This window comes from Ostrea edulis, chromosome 7 (genome assembly GCF_947568905.1).
Source record: "Ostrea edulis chromosome 7, xbOstEdul1.1, whole genome shotgun sequence".
Lineage (NCBI taxonomy): Eukaryota > Metazoa > Mollusca > Bivalvia > Ostreida > Ostreidae > Ostrea > Ostrea edulis.
Window position 1 is genome coordinate 35286271 of NC_079170.1, and position 16486 is coordinate 35302756.

The window sequence follows — 16486 nt, forward strand, 5'->3', positions numbered from 1 at the left end:
ATATGGTCGTTATAACGATCTAATTACCAGTTCCAAGCATCCCCTATTGACCGGTCACACCCGCCTTGGGCCCGATATCTATACAGCAGGTGAATGTAGTCGTTCGAAGTCAAAATCAGTGCGTAAAGAACGGCCTAACAATTGAGGTGAAACACGTCAGACAGCATTTAACCCAATGATAGGTTATATTCACACAATTTTTGAATGTTGAAAGACCTCGGAGATACCCAACGTTTGACTTAAACTAATTAGAGTTTTGAAACCGAGTGAGCTATGCAAGGGCATTTTGAATGAAACTCATGGGTAGCACACAATTGCAAACTGCAGCATGAAATTAGTACTACAAAACTTACGGTTGGATGTACTATGATGACGACGGGGCTGTAACCCATAGCTTATGCATACGGACACTGTCATGGGTGTAAATTTGTTATCACTCAGGCGTGCAAAGTCACACCTAACTGATTTTGTCTATAAATACCCGGTTTTTTAAATGCAGGAATACTACTGCTTCTCTTGCGTCTCTCAATAGTTACACAGGGGAAGGGAGTGAACAATTTCAGTTCTGCATCTGCACCACAATGAGACTCTTGGTTTTCTTGTTGTTATATGTTGCGTTATCGGAATATGTGGATGCTGCCTGTCAGTCAAAAAGAATTCAGTTAGAAGGAAACGGTTATACCGGGGTCACTGTAGCCATATCTAACAAGCTGGGGCCTCATGAAATCGACATACAAAAAATCAAGGTGAGATTGTTGGATTTCAATTCTGAACTGTAAGTTCACGTACATGTGTAACCAAACCTGGGAAATCTAATGGCTTATCAAGACTGGGGTCTGATTCTAAGATACCGATTTATTCTTCCTTTGTTTTGTTTTAAAAACGTTTATAGGAGTAAAAATACTGGTATATTGTATATACTGCACCATTCTCAAATGAGATGTCCATGGCGTCACACACTCAATTTTTAGAAATCAGCAGAAGTCAAAGCCAGATAAAGTGTCAGCCGAGAACAACCTCAGGGCTTACGATGTCACCAAAAATTGTTAGAGAACTTTGTGAAGCGCTTTGTAAATTTAATATTGTTAATGTTTTTATAGTTCTTAAACCCGCGCTTACTACAAAAATTTCCGTGGCCGAGTGGTTAGAGCATCGCGCTCAAAATTACAAGGCCTTTCACCTCCGTCGACACAAGTTCGAATCCCACTCGCGCCGTTAAGTGAGGAAGTTTCCCGGTTTACTTTCGGAAGGTCGGTGCGCCGTTAAGTGAGGAAGTTTCCCGGTTTACTTTCGGAAGGTCGGTGGTCTCTTCCCAGGTACTTGCATCTGGGGTCTCTCTTCCACCATTAAAAACTGGGCGTCACCCGATAACTGAAAAAATTGTTAAGTGTGGCGGAAAACAACAATCAATCAATCTTTGGAAATCACCTTTATTTTTGCATTTATCACAAATCTTTACCTGAAAATTCAATGGAACATTACTCAAATATTGGAATTAAAAAAACTCCGTCTTTTTATTAGAGTATTTCATGTATTAAAGCGACACATGTAGTATAGCTCATTTTGTTGAATTTTTCTCTCGTCCTAATATAATAAAAAAGGCATATAAATGATATTTTTCAATCTAGAAATGACTGCATATTAGTCAAATGTTCATTAGGAGACAACTTGTACATCAGACACCCAAGAAGCAAAAACTTCAGGAGACATAATTTGAAGATTACAATCGTTTTAAATTTGGAAACAAATGTAGATAAATGCATAAAATTGCTTTTTAATTTTTTTTTTTAAAATATAAAAAATGACTTATATGAGTCATTTTGTCTCAATTTAATTCTCTCCAGAATATTGAACTTTCATGACCAATTTACATGGTTATTTGATGAAATATAACAAAGCATACGTAAACACAGCAAAATGCAATATCAGTTTTGAGTGTTCTATAAGCTTTAAAGTATGGGGGAAATGGTATTTTTATTGATATTTCATTTCTATGTGAACTAGATTTTTTATAAGTTGCTTCCGTCACAACTCTGTAAAAGATGCAGTTGTACTTGTCATTCATGTACACCTAACTTTAGTTTTACAAGTTTTGTGCAGTTTCCTGTCATCTTAATTCTAAGGCTGAGAAATGTTGAAAATTCAAAATCAAATCGTTCTATTCATGACGAATAAAAGAATTGGACCGTAAAACTGGAACTTAAGGATAAACTGACCCTATTAAATATTGGTAGTGATTTGAATTACAATATGTATGTAAATCATAAACATGCGTCCTCAATATATTTGATAAAGGTAGTATACAGAAAGGCACGGGGAAACTAATTTCAATCATATTATAATCTATTCGCCTATAATAGCATGGCATGCTTTTCCGTGCTTTCAAATGTAACTAAAAACCACACACAGCAACGGCGAGATTGTGCGAGAAAAAAAGTTTAAAAATTTGCTGACATCATTGTTTGGAAGTACTTCGAGTGTATGGTTTAAGATTGCATCAATTGTTTGACATTGTTCGTTGCGTTTACAAATATCAAATGAAATTTCGTTCTTGCATTGAAAAAATTCTTATTCTAAAATGGAATAATTTATTAGATGGAATATATCCATGGATGATAAAATTGGCCATTTTAAGGTATTGATGATTATTTTTGTCAAACTCAATGGAACAGCAGTAAATGATTCTATTCCTCCTTGTAGAACACGATGAAATGAATCTTACAGTTGTGATTTGATGTTTGAAAGGTGTGACCGATCAACAGGGGATGATTACTTCTCCTAGGCACCTGATACCACCTCGGGTGTTTCCTGGGTTCTCGGTTTCCCTACACTTATACGGTCTATGATATTAATCACAGCTAGTTGAGTTCATTCTCTAATGAATGGAAATATTTTGATGCTTTTTTTCAGCCCAATTTTTCGGAATGGTTTAATTGATTTTATTCAACTTGAACACATATTTGAAGAACGTGATCAAATTCATATGAGTACATATCAAAATACCATTTGTGATTTATTTTTGAAAGGATCTATTCACGGCCGCTTCCGCCCAACTGTACCGATCATCCAAACAACATCTCTTCTTTAAAGACATCACCATTGTGATTCCAAAATCATGGCCACGTAATTACACCAATGATACTGTCAGCGGACCACAACTACATTCTGCCCACGTCATTGTGGATCAACCCAACCCCCTCGCGGATAACAGGCCTTATGTGTCTGGTATGACCGGATGTGGGCAGCCTGGAAAACAGATACATTTAGAACCACATACGGTACAAAATCTTCCGGCTTTAGGACATGCAGGTATACTATGTATATGAAATATTACAATTGATATCGGAACACAATACGCAATACGTAGCACTTTAGTTTTAAAGCAGAATAAGATGCTTGTCGTAAACCAGATAAATTCTAAAGCAAAAGAAAGTATATCAAAGTAACTTCGAAAAAAATTCAATTCTACAGACAAACTGTTGGTACATCACTGGGACCATTTTCGATGGGGACTATTTGACGAACATGGCGATAAAGAGTACCCAGTCCCGACATCCAACGCCAACACGTGGTTTTATTCGTCAGAGGGAACTTTTAAACCAAATATTTTTTTAAAAAGCATCAATATATTATTATAAACGTCATAAAACCTAAAGAATTTAGAGACAGACTTCTAGAATCCACAACGGAGAACAGATGCCTATATGTAACAATCCGAAATGTTATGAAGTTGGTTCTGCTCTCAATTTATGATTCTGTATATAATTTATGAGATTAATCATAACTGTATATGACAGTGACTTTATAAAATCCAATTTACAGATGCACTAAAGGAGTCAAAGGTAAATCTAGGTTGAGGTATTGTACGAGTAGTGTACCGTGTACTCTGAATGATAAAGGACTACCTAGAAAGGACTGCAAATTCTGTGTGGACGAAACAGGGAATACACAGACGGGTCCATAATGGGTAAACCAGAGATCTCAAGCGTAAGTATTCCTATGGTGTAAATACAGAGACGGGGTCAATAATAGTGACATTAGAGATCTAAAGCGTAAGTATTCCTACAGTGTAAATACAGAGACAGGGTCAATAAAAGTGACATTAGAGATCTCAAGCGTAAGTATTCCTACGGCGTAAATACAGAGACGTGGGTCAATAATAGTGACATTAGAGATCTCAAGCGTAAGTATTCCTACGGCGTAAATACAGAGACGTGGGTCAATAATAATGACATTCATAGGTGTAGCTTGGGTTCGAATATTACCGAAGGGGGGGGGGGGCAGCCCCCCAGAAGCTATCGACATTTTAACAACGTAAAAGGTGGTGTTTTTTTTGTTTTGTTTTTTTACCGAGGCAGCTGCCTCGGTTGCCTCCATGGAAGCTACGCCACTGACATTAGAGATCTCAAGCGTAAGTATTCCTACTGGCGTAAATACAGAGACGGGGTCAATAATAATGACATTAGAGATATCAAGCGTAAGTATTCCTACGGTGTAAATACAGAGACGGGGTCAATAATAATGACATTAGAGATCTCAAGCGTAAGTATTCCTACGGTGTAAATACAGAGACAGGGTCAATAATAATGACATTAGACATCTCAAGCGTAAGTATTCCTACAGTGTAAATACAGAGACGTGGGTCAATAATAGTGACATTAGAGATCTCAAGCGTAAGTATTCCTACGGTGTAAATACAGAGACAGGGTCAATAATAATGACATCAGAGATCTCAAGCGTAAGTATTCCTACGGTGTAAATACAGAGACGTGGGTCAATAATAGTGACATTAGAGATCTCAAGCGTAAGTATTCCTACAGTGTAAATACAGAGACAGGGTCAATAAAAGTGATATTAGAGATCTCAAGCGTAAGTAAAGAATTACATTGCAGAGAAGAGAACTTTTTTTGTATGTATTGAAATAAAATTCAAACTTTTAGGGACTTGTAAAATAATAAACACTTTGGGTTTTATTCAACATTGCTAAGGTGACAGAGTTTTACGATGACGACAACAGTGACGTTCCACATAACAAGGAGGCTGACACGCCCCATATCAGAATCTGTAAAGGAAAGAGTGCCTGGGAGATAATGAGACTGCATTCCGATTTCAAAGGTAAAAGAACTACTAATTATTTGCCTTTGTTTATATATATATATATATATATATATATATATATATATATATATATATATATATATATGCTATGATAAAGTGAAGATCGGTGTTCAATCTCATGAAAGGTGAAAATAACGAACAGTGATAAATCTCATAAGTCCTATAAGCAACACAAAATAGATAGTTGGGCAAACACGGACCCCTGGGTATACATGTACGAGAGGTGGGATCAGGTGCTTAGGATGAGTAAGTATCCCCTGTCGACCGGTCACACCCGCTGTGAGCCCTATCTCTTGATCAGGTAAACGGAGTTATCCGTATTCAGTGTGGCAAATAAATGAATCCTATAAAGAATAAAAAATTAAGAAAAGACGGAGGCTTTGACACAGCAGAGATAGGATTATATACCTAGGAGGAGTAAGCATCCCCTGTTGACCAGTCAATTCTACCGTCTTGTCAATTTCCTTGTTTGCCCAGTTTTCATACATGTATTTTGATATGGGTACCGAAGCCTATCAAAATTGTTGACTTAATATTCATGTATTCTTGATTATGCATCCACGTTTACTCCCCCCCCCCCCCACACTTTGTAGACACAACCCCAGACTCGCCGCCCCTATACACGTGCACGATACCCACATTCAGAGTGGTACAACAGCACACAGGTCAAACAGTTGTCATCGTATTAGACAAGTCCGGAAGTATGAACATTGATGTAAGTTTCAAATCAGATTTATTTCGTTGCTTCTAATATCAATGTTCTCTATCATGCTCTATTATGTTTTGATATTTGATGAATTGTTTATCAGTACATACATGTATTATGTCATTCTCTCACCAGAGGGCGCGTTACGCAAGCTTCACATACACTCCTGTCAACGCTTGGAACCACGTGATAATATAATCACATGATATAAACAGTCATTCTCGGTTTCCTTTCCCTTTAAAAGTTCAGACAACAGGTGATACACCAGGCTCTTTTCATAGCCAACTGACACTTTAATAAGTGCATATTTACCATTTAGCTGTTTGTCTCTTATTTTACAAGTTTTATCGTATTTTTACAGCCTTTCTTACTTTTGATTCCATGTTTACATTTAAATCTCCACCACGTGTATATTCTACATTCATACGCATATTACGAAGTAGTTCCAAATTTATGATCAGAAAACGGCGGTTTTAAACAATTTACAGTAAGCATCAATTTGATTGCACCAAAAACATATCATAATATGACTAAACATTTAGTCCAAAACATAAATGTTGGATCAAAGAAACTTTTACAAGATTTCTGTAAAAAGCCGTTGACAGAGGTGTAGTGCGAGGAGCGCACGGAACTCTGGGTAGAGAATGGTATTATGTATGTCTCTGTAAGCGATCTGATGATGAATCGTATATTAGTAAGTGCTATGTTTGTGTCTGTAAGCGATCTTATGATGAATTGTATATCAGTAAGTGCTATGTTTGTGTCTGTAAGCGATCTGATGATGAATTGTATATCAGTAAGTGCTATGTTTGTGTCTGTAAGCGATCTGATGATGAATTGTATATCAGTAAGTGCTATGTTTGTGTCTATAAGCGATCTGATGATGAATTGTATATCAGTAAGTGCTATGTTTGTGTCTGTAAGCGATCTGATGATGAATTGTATATCAGTAAGTGCTATGTTTGTGTCTGTAAGCGAACTGATGATGAATTGTATATCAGTAAGTGCCATGTTTGTGTCTGTAAGCGATCTGATGATGAATTGTATATCAGTAAGTGTTATGTATGTGTCTGTAAGCGATCTGATGATGAATTGTATATCAGTAAGTGTTATGTATGTGTCTGTAAGCAATATGATGATGAATTGTATATCAGTAAGTGTTATGTATGTGTCTGTAAGCGATCTGATGATGAATTGTATATCAGTAAGTGTTATGTATGTGTCTGTAAGCAATATGATGATGAATTGTATATCAGTAAGTGTTATGTATGTGTCTGTAAGCGATCTGATGATGAATTGTATATCAGTAAGTGCTATGTATGTGTCTGTAAGCGATCTGATGATGAATTGTATATCAGTGTTATGTGTCTGTAAGCGATCTGATGATGAATTGTATATCAGTAAGTGCTATGTTTGTGTCTGTAAGCGATCTGATGATGAATTGTATATCAGTAAGTGCTATGTTTGTGTCTGTAAGCGATCTGATGATGAATTGTATATCAGTAAGTGCTATGTTTGTGTCTGTAAGCGATCTGATGATGAATTGTATATCAGTAAGTGCTATGTTTGTGTCTGTAAGCGATCTTATGATGAATTGTATATCAGTGTTATGTGTTTGTAAACGATCTGATGATGAATTGTATATCAGTAAATGCTATGTTTGTGTCTGTAAGCGATCTTATGATGAATTGTATATCAGTGCTATGTATGTGTCTGTAAGCGATCTGATGATGAATTGTATATCAGTAAGTGTTATGTTTGTGTCTGTAAGCGATCTGATGATGAATTGTATATCAGTAAGTGCTATGTTTGTGTCTGTAAGCGATCTGATGATGAATTGAATATCAGAAAGTGTTATGTATGTGTCTGTACGCAATATGATGATGAATTGTATATCAGTAAGTGTTATGTATGTGTCTGTAAGCGATCTGATGAATTGTATATCAGTAAGTGTTATGTATGTGTCTGTAAGCGATCTGATGATGAATTGTATATCAGTAAGTGTTATGTATGTCTGTAAGCAATATGATGATGAATTGTTTATCAGTAAGTGTTATGTATGTGTCTGTAAACGATCTGATGATGAATTGTATATCAGTAAATGCTATGTTTGTGTCTGTAAGCGATCTGATGATGAATTGTATATCATTAAGTGTTATGTATGTCTGTAAGCAATGTGATGATGAACTGTATATCAATGAGTGTTATGTTTGTGTCTGTAAGCGATCTGATGATGAATTGTATATCAGTAAGTATTCTGTATGTGTCTGTAAGCGATCTGATGATGAATTGTATATCAGTAAGTGTTATGTATGTGTCTGTAAGCAATATGATGATGAATTGTATATCAGTAAGTGCTATGTTTGTGTCTGTAAGCGATCTGATGATGAACTGTATATCAGTAAGTGTTATGTATGTATCTGTAAGCGATCTGATGATGAATTGTATATCAGTGTTATGTATGTCTGTAAGCGATCTGATGATGAATTGTATATCAGTGTTATGTATGTGTCTATAAGCGATCTGATGATGAATTGTATATCAGTAAGTGTTATGTATGTGTCTGTAAGCGATCTGATGATGAATTGTATATCAGTGTTATGTATGTGTCTGTAAGCGATCTGGTGATGAATTGTATATCAGTGTTATGTATGTGTCTGTAAGCGATCTGGTGATGAATTGTATATCAGTAAGTGTTATGTTTGTGTCTGTAAGCGATCTGATGATGAATTGTATATCAGTAAGTGTTATGTATGTGTCTGTAAGCAATATGATGATGAATTGTATATCAGTAAGTGTTATGTATGTGTCTGTAAGCAATATGATGATGAATTGTATATCAGTAAGTGTTATGTATGTGTCTGTAAGCGATCTGGTGATGAATTGTATATCAGTAAATGCTATGTTTGTGTCTGTAAGCGATCTGATGATGAATTGTATATCAGTAAGTGTTATGTATGTGTCTGTAAGCAATATGATGATGAATTGTATATCAGTGTTATGTATGTGTCTGTAAGCGATCTGATGATGAATTGTATATCAGTGTTATGTATGTCTGTAAGCGATCTGATGATGAATTGTATATCAGTAAGTGTTATGTATGTGTCTGTAAACGATCTGATGATGAATTGTATATCAGTAAATGCTATGTTTGTGTCTGTAAGCGATCTGATGATGAATTGTATATCAGTAAGTATTCTGTATGTGTCTGTAAGCGATCTGATGATGAATTGTATATCAGTAAGTGTTATGTATGTGTCTGTAAGCAATATGATGATGAATTGTATATCAGTAAGTGCTATGTTTGTGTCTGTAAGCGATCTGATGATGAACTGTATATCAGTAAGTGTTATGTATGTATCTGTAAGCGATCTGATGATGAATTGTATATCAGTGTTATGTATGTCTGTAAGCGATCTGATGATGAATTGTATATCAGTGTTATGTATGTGTCTATAAGCGATCTGATGATGAATTGTATATCAGTAAGTGTTATGTATGTGTCTGTAAGCGATCTGATGATGAATTGTATATCAGTGTTATGTATGTGTCTGTAAGCGATCTGGTGATGAATTGTATATCAGTGTTATGTATGTGTCTGTAAGCGATCTGGTGATGAATTGTATATCAGTAAGTGTTATGTTTGTGTCTGTAAGCGATCTGATGATGAATTGTATATCAGTAAGTGTTATGTATGTGTCTGTAAGCAATATGATGATGAATTGTATATCAGTAAGTGTTATGTATGTGTCTGTAAGCAATATGATGATGAATTGTATATCAGTAAGTGTTATGTATGTGTCTGTAAGCGATCTGGTGATGAATTGTATATCAGTAAATGCTATGTTTGTGTCTGTAAGCGATCTGATGATGAATTGTATATCAGTAAGTGTTATGTATGTGTCTGTAAGCAATATGATGATGAATTGTATATCAGTGTTATGTATGTGTCTGTAAGCGATCTGATGATGAATTGTATATCAGTGTTATGTATGTCTGTAAGCGATCTGATGATGAATTGTATATCAGTGTTATGTGTTTGTAAGCGATCTTATGATGAATTGTATATCAGTAAGTGTTATGTATGTGTCTGTAAGCGATCTGATGATGAATTGTATATCAGTAAGTGCTATGTTTGTGTCTGTAAGTGATCTGATGATGAATTGTATATCAGTAAGTGTTATGTATGTGTCTGTAAGCGATCTGATGATGAATTGTATATCAGTAAGTGTTATGTATGTGTCTGTAAGCGATCTGATGATGAATTGTATATCAGTAAGTGTTATGTATGTGTCTGTAAGCGATCTTATGATGAATTATATATCAGTAAGTGTTATGTATGTGTCTGTAAGCGATCTGATGATGAATTGTATATCAGTACAGGTACATGTATACATGTATGTCTGTAAGCGATCTGATGAATAATTGTATATCAGTACGTGTACATAATTATCTAAAATTAACACATTCTACCCCTGTGGTTGAGCTTTCCTAATCTCTTTGAACCCCTATTGTAACCCCGGGATAATGATTTGAGCAAACTTCAATCTTGATAATAAGAAATATTTCATACAAGTTTCAACTTACCTGGTTCAGTAGTTCTTGCAATTGTCGAATTGAGAATATTTTTTTAAACACACCATCCCATTTTCACTTTTCCATTGGAAAGGAACATGATTGACCCTTCGCCTGACCAAACTTTGATCTCTTAGTGGTAAGTTGGTTGAATTTTTCCCAGTTGTGGTAGAGATGTTGATAATGTGAAAAGTTTACAGACAGATGACGAACAAATTTTGATTTGGAGAGCTCACTTGAGCTTTCAGTTAAGGTGAGCTAAAAGCAATTGTTGACTTTTGACATATTCACAAACCCTAGGAGAGCAATATTTGTATACTTCCTATACTGTTGACCGAGCTGTGAATATTTCAGTACTTCCCTAAGGTTGATAACTGTTAGTGGCAACCTCATTACAAGTCCATATAATTACATAATAAAACAATAATGTTATACATCATTTTAATCATACATATAAATTATTAGCAATAACTGGATTATAATAAGTCTCAGTAAAAAAATTTCAAACACCTAAATATTGGTAATATGATGTTCATTTACAGATAATAATTTAAATATTGTCATACTCTAACTCTGTATCAAACACATGATTCAGTCTTATTTGTGAAGTGTATATAACTAGATGAATCATTTTCTTTTTTTTCTGTGTTAGACATATTTATCTCTGTGTCAAACTTCACATAAGAAAATAAACAATCATATCCAAAAGATATTATATTGTCATATACGCCACGATATTTTGTGGGCAGGTAAAAGAAACTAAAATATTGTGCTGGAGGCCAAACAGGCAGTTCTGCAATGAATAAAGCTATGCCCTTGGGTAATATTTCTGTATTAATCTCACTCAAGCTTTTCTTCTCAATCAATGATGTTGTATATATAGATACAATGCAATCACTATTGGTGAGCAAATAATCTGATCAATCACTACTTTTTTTAAACATCGTCCAGGGAAGAATCGATCAAGATACATATACCGGTAGTGTAAAAACGGGCCAATCACAAAGCCTGCTGCTGCCACCTTTCCCGAGCGAACACCATCCAAACATTTCATTTTCTTCTTTCTCACTTGTATGTCCTGTGCAAGTAGATCTTCAACCCCATACAACCCAACGGAACATGACGTAGTGGTCCACATCAAGTATCTATCACTGAAGAAGACCTGACTTCTGCTCGCTATTCTTCTGAAGGAACCAAACAACTTTATCGGCATAGTACTGCTTGTTTCATGTGACCTGCTGAAATGATAAGAGACATTGATCAGATACTCTCTTGTCAAATGATATGAGCATTTAATACTACAGCACTGTAATAAATTAAAAGTATCTAGGAACACCCAAAAATTATGACTTTTTTAATGTGTGCTTTGCTCAGGAAAAGGGCAATAACTCATTGTATGAATAAAATCTTGAACTGAATTCTTACAGTTATTTCTTCAATAAGATATGATGTCAATGTTCTGTCAACAATTTCCCTATTTATTGAGAGTATTAAAACAATAATAAAACTTATTCTAGACTTATCAGTACTTGTTTTTATCTACAAATTACCCATGTAAGATTGACCTTAAAAATAGGCGTTTTCCTTTCATAATTGGGAATACGTGTAGGAAATGTGATGGTCCTAGCCTTGTAAGTACTGTTTTTATTTGATCCACAAAGTGCTAATTATAGACAGAAAGATGGATAGATGCACTGTGCTGCACCATAACCATGACAAGGATATAAAACTATGTCAGACACAGAAAAATTATTAGGAATGTAGCGGTCAGCTGATCAATCAGCAACAAATCCTTAAGTTTTCAAAATAACAATGCTCCCATGCAGTGTGCCAAGTTTACGAAAAATTAAAGAAAAAAAATAATAATATTGCAGTAATTGTTGGGTCAATACAGTCCCCAGCTAAAACATAATTGACAGTTATTTTAAAAATGTATATTTATAACTAGAATTAGTTCTATATATATATATATATATATATATATATATATATATATAAGTATATAGAACATTAAACTTGTTTACACATACATTTATATTTATATAAAAGAGAACAGAAAGGGTAATAGATCTCTGTGCATCAACCGTTAGATTGATAAACAGCATCTCTTTTGGAAAACTCGTTTTATGGCACATATTCAACTATGATGACAAGAAACGAGTGTCTATGATGACCAAAAACTAGTGTCTTCCAATTCAAAGGAATTTATGCACTTAGCTTACAAAATTAAGAATAAGTACACATCAATTGTATATATAGAAGCAGGTAGATATTGTAATCCTGTCATTCCTAGAGAGAAAATAATTTTGTTAGGTGAGACAACATTCATTCAGGTTTTCTCGGACAGAATTTTTAAACAACCTGACCTGACCAAGGGGTACAGGGTTATATAATTCCCCCTCTCTCCATCACATTCACATGGACAGCCATTCATTCTGAACAAAGGCTAGAAGTAGAGCAGGCAGAAAATTGGACAAAATACACTGGTTGGGTTCATAGATATAACTATTAATTCCAACTCAGATGCATATTGTAATACCACGGTTATCATTAAAAGGTACATCATACATTTAACGAATTATTGATTTTGTTGATACCATTGTTGGAAATGAAAAACATTTTATACAAACATGTAAGAAAAAAGTATTCAAAAATATTATATATATCAACCCTTATGATATCTTGTTTACTGAAACCTCTCACTCCTATTTCTACAAAAGAAATTTCTCTATCTAGCAGACTCTTTAATCCAAAATCTTGTTAGAAGTACAATACCATGTAATAAAATTTACATGTATTTTATATTGCATGGCTAACAACACTTCGATCACTTATATGAGCTTTGGTGCCAATATTATCAGCTGATTATAAATAGAACTGAATATTCTCTGCAGAAATTACACAATGAACAATATAAAATATATATGGACAAAAGACTAAATATATCAATCCTATTTTTGCAAATGTCTGCCCTGCTATTCAAAATTTCTCTCATCTTTTATTTTTTCTAATCGGTTGTAATCGTTACAAAACTATGCAGTTCGAATTATCTCAACTCTAAAAGGCAAAACGCTAAGTAGAAGGCAAATAATAAGGTATGTTGTTTATGTTCTGTCTAAATATATATAGTTAGTTACCTAGACGCCTTAAGTTGTATTATAGAGCTTGGATCACCATATATGAACACTCGGCTGTTTCCGCATATCTCCGACGAGCTCGTCGGAGATTTACGGATATAGCCGAGCGTCTGGTTGCTTACTCTTCATCAAACGTTCGATATGACAATCGCCGAGGTGTAGCCTGGCCCCCTTTCCACAATATTAGTAGAAAGTGCGCGAACGGCGTTGTGGGAAGGGGACCAGGCCTGGAGGGTATAAAACTTTTTTGAGCAAGTTTTCATACTCGAACTCAACCCCTGTGCTCTAAATCGCCCCCTCACTCAAAAGTGAAGATTATAAAATCTTTATAAAATTATTCTCATACTCACTGAATGGAGTACATGCTCAAGATTTTTCGAGTATGCTGGAAGCTTGCTCAGAGTTGTACTCAAAACTAACCGGCATGGCTGAGTTTGAGTGTGAGTACGGTAAAAAATTTAACCTCCAGGCCACACTGCATTCTTAGGTTCAGGACCCGCTCCTCTACACGAGTTGATTTAAAGTAGTGTCACCCTCCTGTGACGTCATAAGGTTTTGCAAAATCATTTATTTATTTAGATTTATATGCATGATATTATCATAAATTTTGTTGGAGTCTTTTCCAATGGTTATTGTAAAAATTCTGTTAAACATAAAATATACATGTGTATTTATATATAATCAATAATGTGTTTCAAAATACTTAATCCAAAGGCAATGACTTGTTTTCATCGAACCCTTTATCAAGTTTATTATGCTATAGATTTCTTTATCTTTTACAGACGTTTTCAATAGTTTTGTAAAGAAACCGTTTCATGAAATTATTATGAATAAGTTATTATATCGTTTTAACCAGTTTTTGTGAAATTTTAATAATTGCTGTTGAAGGAAAATTGCAATTTTGTTACGTCAATATATAAGAAATGTATGTCTCGCATCTTAAATAGTGGGGTGACCTACCGTATATATTTTATTTGATAATCTATCACATTTAACTCTAATGAATTGAAATAAATACACATTTCAAACTTTCGTCAGATAATAATGCGAGTATGGAGTTACCTTAAATATTTTTTGTTTAAAATTTCTGTAATTCATATTAACGATGCCTTGACTACCCCAAAAGTCCAAAATGATAAATATCCATTGGTACAAACACAATTACTGTAAACAGTACTCAGTATATTTTATGGAGGCACAAATATCAATGTGCGAGGTGTACACAGTGGGGCTCTGAAATAGCAAAGAGTAGTAGAATAATGCTGATTCTGAAACACATTAGGCCACTCCCCCATTTGCTATATATCTCTACCAATTATGTAAATGTGGTAAAAGGCTCCGAACATGACCACTGATATAATCTCTACCAATTATGTAAATGGGGTAAAAGGCTCAGAGCACTTGCTATACAATTCAAACTTTTATGTAAAAGAGGGAAAAGGTGCAAAATCATATCCTACACCAAATATTTAAATGAGATGGAAGCACAGGCACTTGTTTCTGTAAATGACTTATGACCTCTGTATACTAATAATAACACGTGTTATTATTAGTATACAGAGGTCATAAATCATTTACAGAAACAAGTGCCTGTGGATGGAAGGCTCAAAAGGCTTATATATCTACCTTTACCAATTGTGTAATGAGGGCAATGCCTCAGAACATGGCTACTCCCCACTTGCTATACAATTCAACCTTTTATGTCAAAGAGGAAAAATCATATTGTATACCAAATATTTAAATGAGATGAAAAGCCCGAAAGTTTAAGGCACATTATGTAAATGAAATGCATATTGCATGCGCAATTTAGCGCCCTGCGCATGTAAACAAGCTAAAGGTTCGATGGTTTTCAGTATAAAATCGGCACAACGCACACACACACACACCCCTCCAGTATACTATTACGTGTGTCAAATAAACAACGAAGACAAAATGTTTAGAGAAGACTCCACCCATCCATTTTCTAAGCAAAGAGAGATAACTCCAAGCAAATGACAAGATAAGATAACTCCACGACTCTTGATAATTTAGCAGTTAAGGCATTAATGTACAATACATATTAAAGTTTCTGCTTTTATGTTCAACTGATGGTTTCAAACGTAATTACGCCTTAAAAGTTCTAGGAGAAGGCTGAATTATTGGTAATCCACAGGCAAATACTACACCAGAAAAAAAAAACTATAGCAGACATTGAAATCAAATGCGAATTCATGTTTTATTTAAAAAATAATTAAAAAAAATATCGGGCTATATCTTGAGACTACACATTTGACACCAACATTTTGTCTAGCTATCAGAATTACTATAGAAGTGAAACTGCTACATGTATATCTGACAACACCGGGAAACTATATTAGACGCTAAAATTTAATAAGCACTCAAAATTCAACACATATTAACATATTTTATAACAAAAGGAAAATAACATACTTTATACATAGATCGACATTACAATTAATTTGAAATAGTGTCACGTACCTTCATGCATCGGATTTCCTCGTCCCAGTCCTCCCCCTCAATCACCAGCTCACTGTAAGGGGGGAGAGACGTATCATTGCCTATGGATCGATGCGTTTCTACCTCCCCCCCAATCACCAGCTCACTCTTATGAGGGGGAGATAAGCCATGGCTCTCCATGCACCTGATTTCCTCGTCCCAGTCCTCCTCCTCAATCACCAGCTCACTGTAAGGGGGGAGAGACGTATCACCACCTATGGCTCGCTGCGTTACTTTCTTGAAGGATTTAAGCCATGGCTCTCTGATTTCTTCATCCCAGTCCTCTCCCTCAATCAACGGATCGCTGTATTGGGGGAGAGAAGTGTTACCTTTTTTAATAACCTCTCTCCCCTTCTGCTGCCACATTTCCTCTATCTCTCGATCTACACAGCATCCGTAATGATTCGAACCATGATCCCGTCGAAATCTATGACTATGATTGTAGTCACAGGCG

The 16486-nt window shown here is 35.1% G+C and overlaps 1 protein-coding gene and 1 pseudogene across 1 annotated transcript; one reads left to right on the forward strand and one right to left on the reverse strand.

The window, feature by feature from the left end:
- Positions 1–3874: 3874 nt before the first annotated feature.
- On the forward strand, positions 3875–10953 carry LOC130048652 (calcium-activated chloride channel regulator 1-like). Its single transcript, XM_056145659.1, has 4 exons — positions 3875–3987; positions 4989–5115; positions 5712–5833; positions 10942–10953. Exons 1-4 carry the CDS (start codon positions 3964–3966, stop codon positions 10951–10953), a joined length of 285 nt encoding a protein of 94 aa, XP_056001634.1. The 5' UTR covers positions 3875–3963.
- Positions 10954–10977: 24 nt separating this feature from the next.
- LOC125654087 (mpv17-like protein 2) lies at positions 10978–16233 on the reverse strand (annotated as a pseudogene).
- Between the last annotated feature and the right edge of the window lie 253 nt (positions 16234–16486).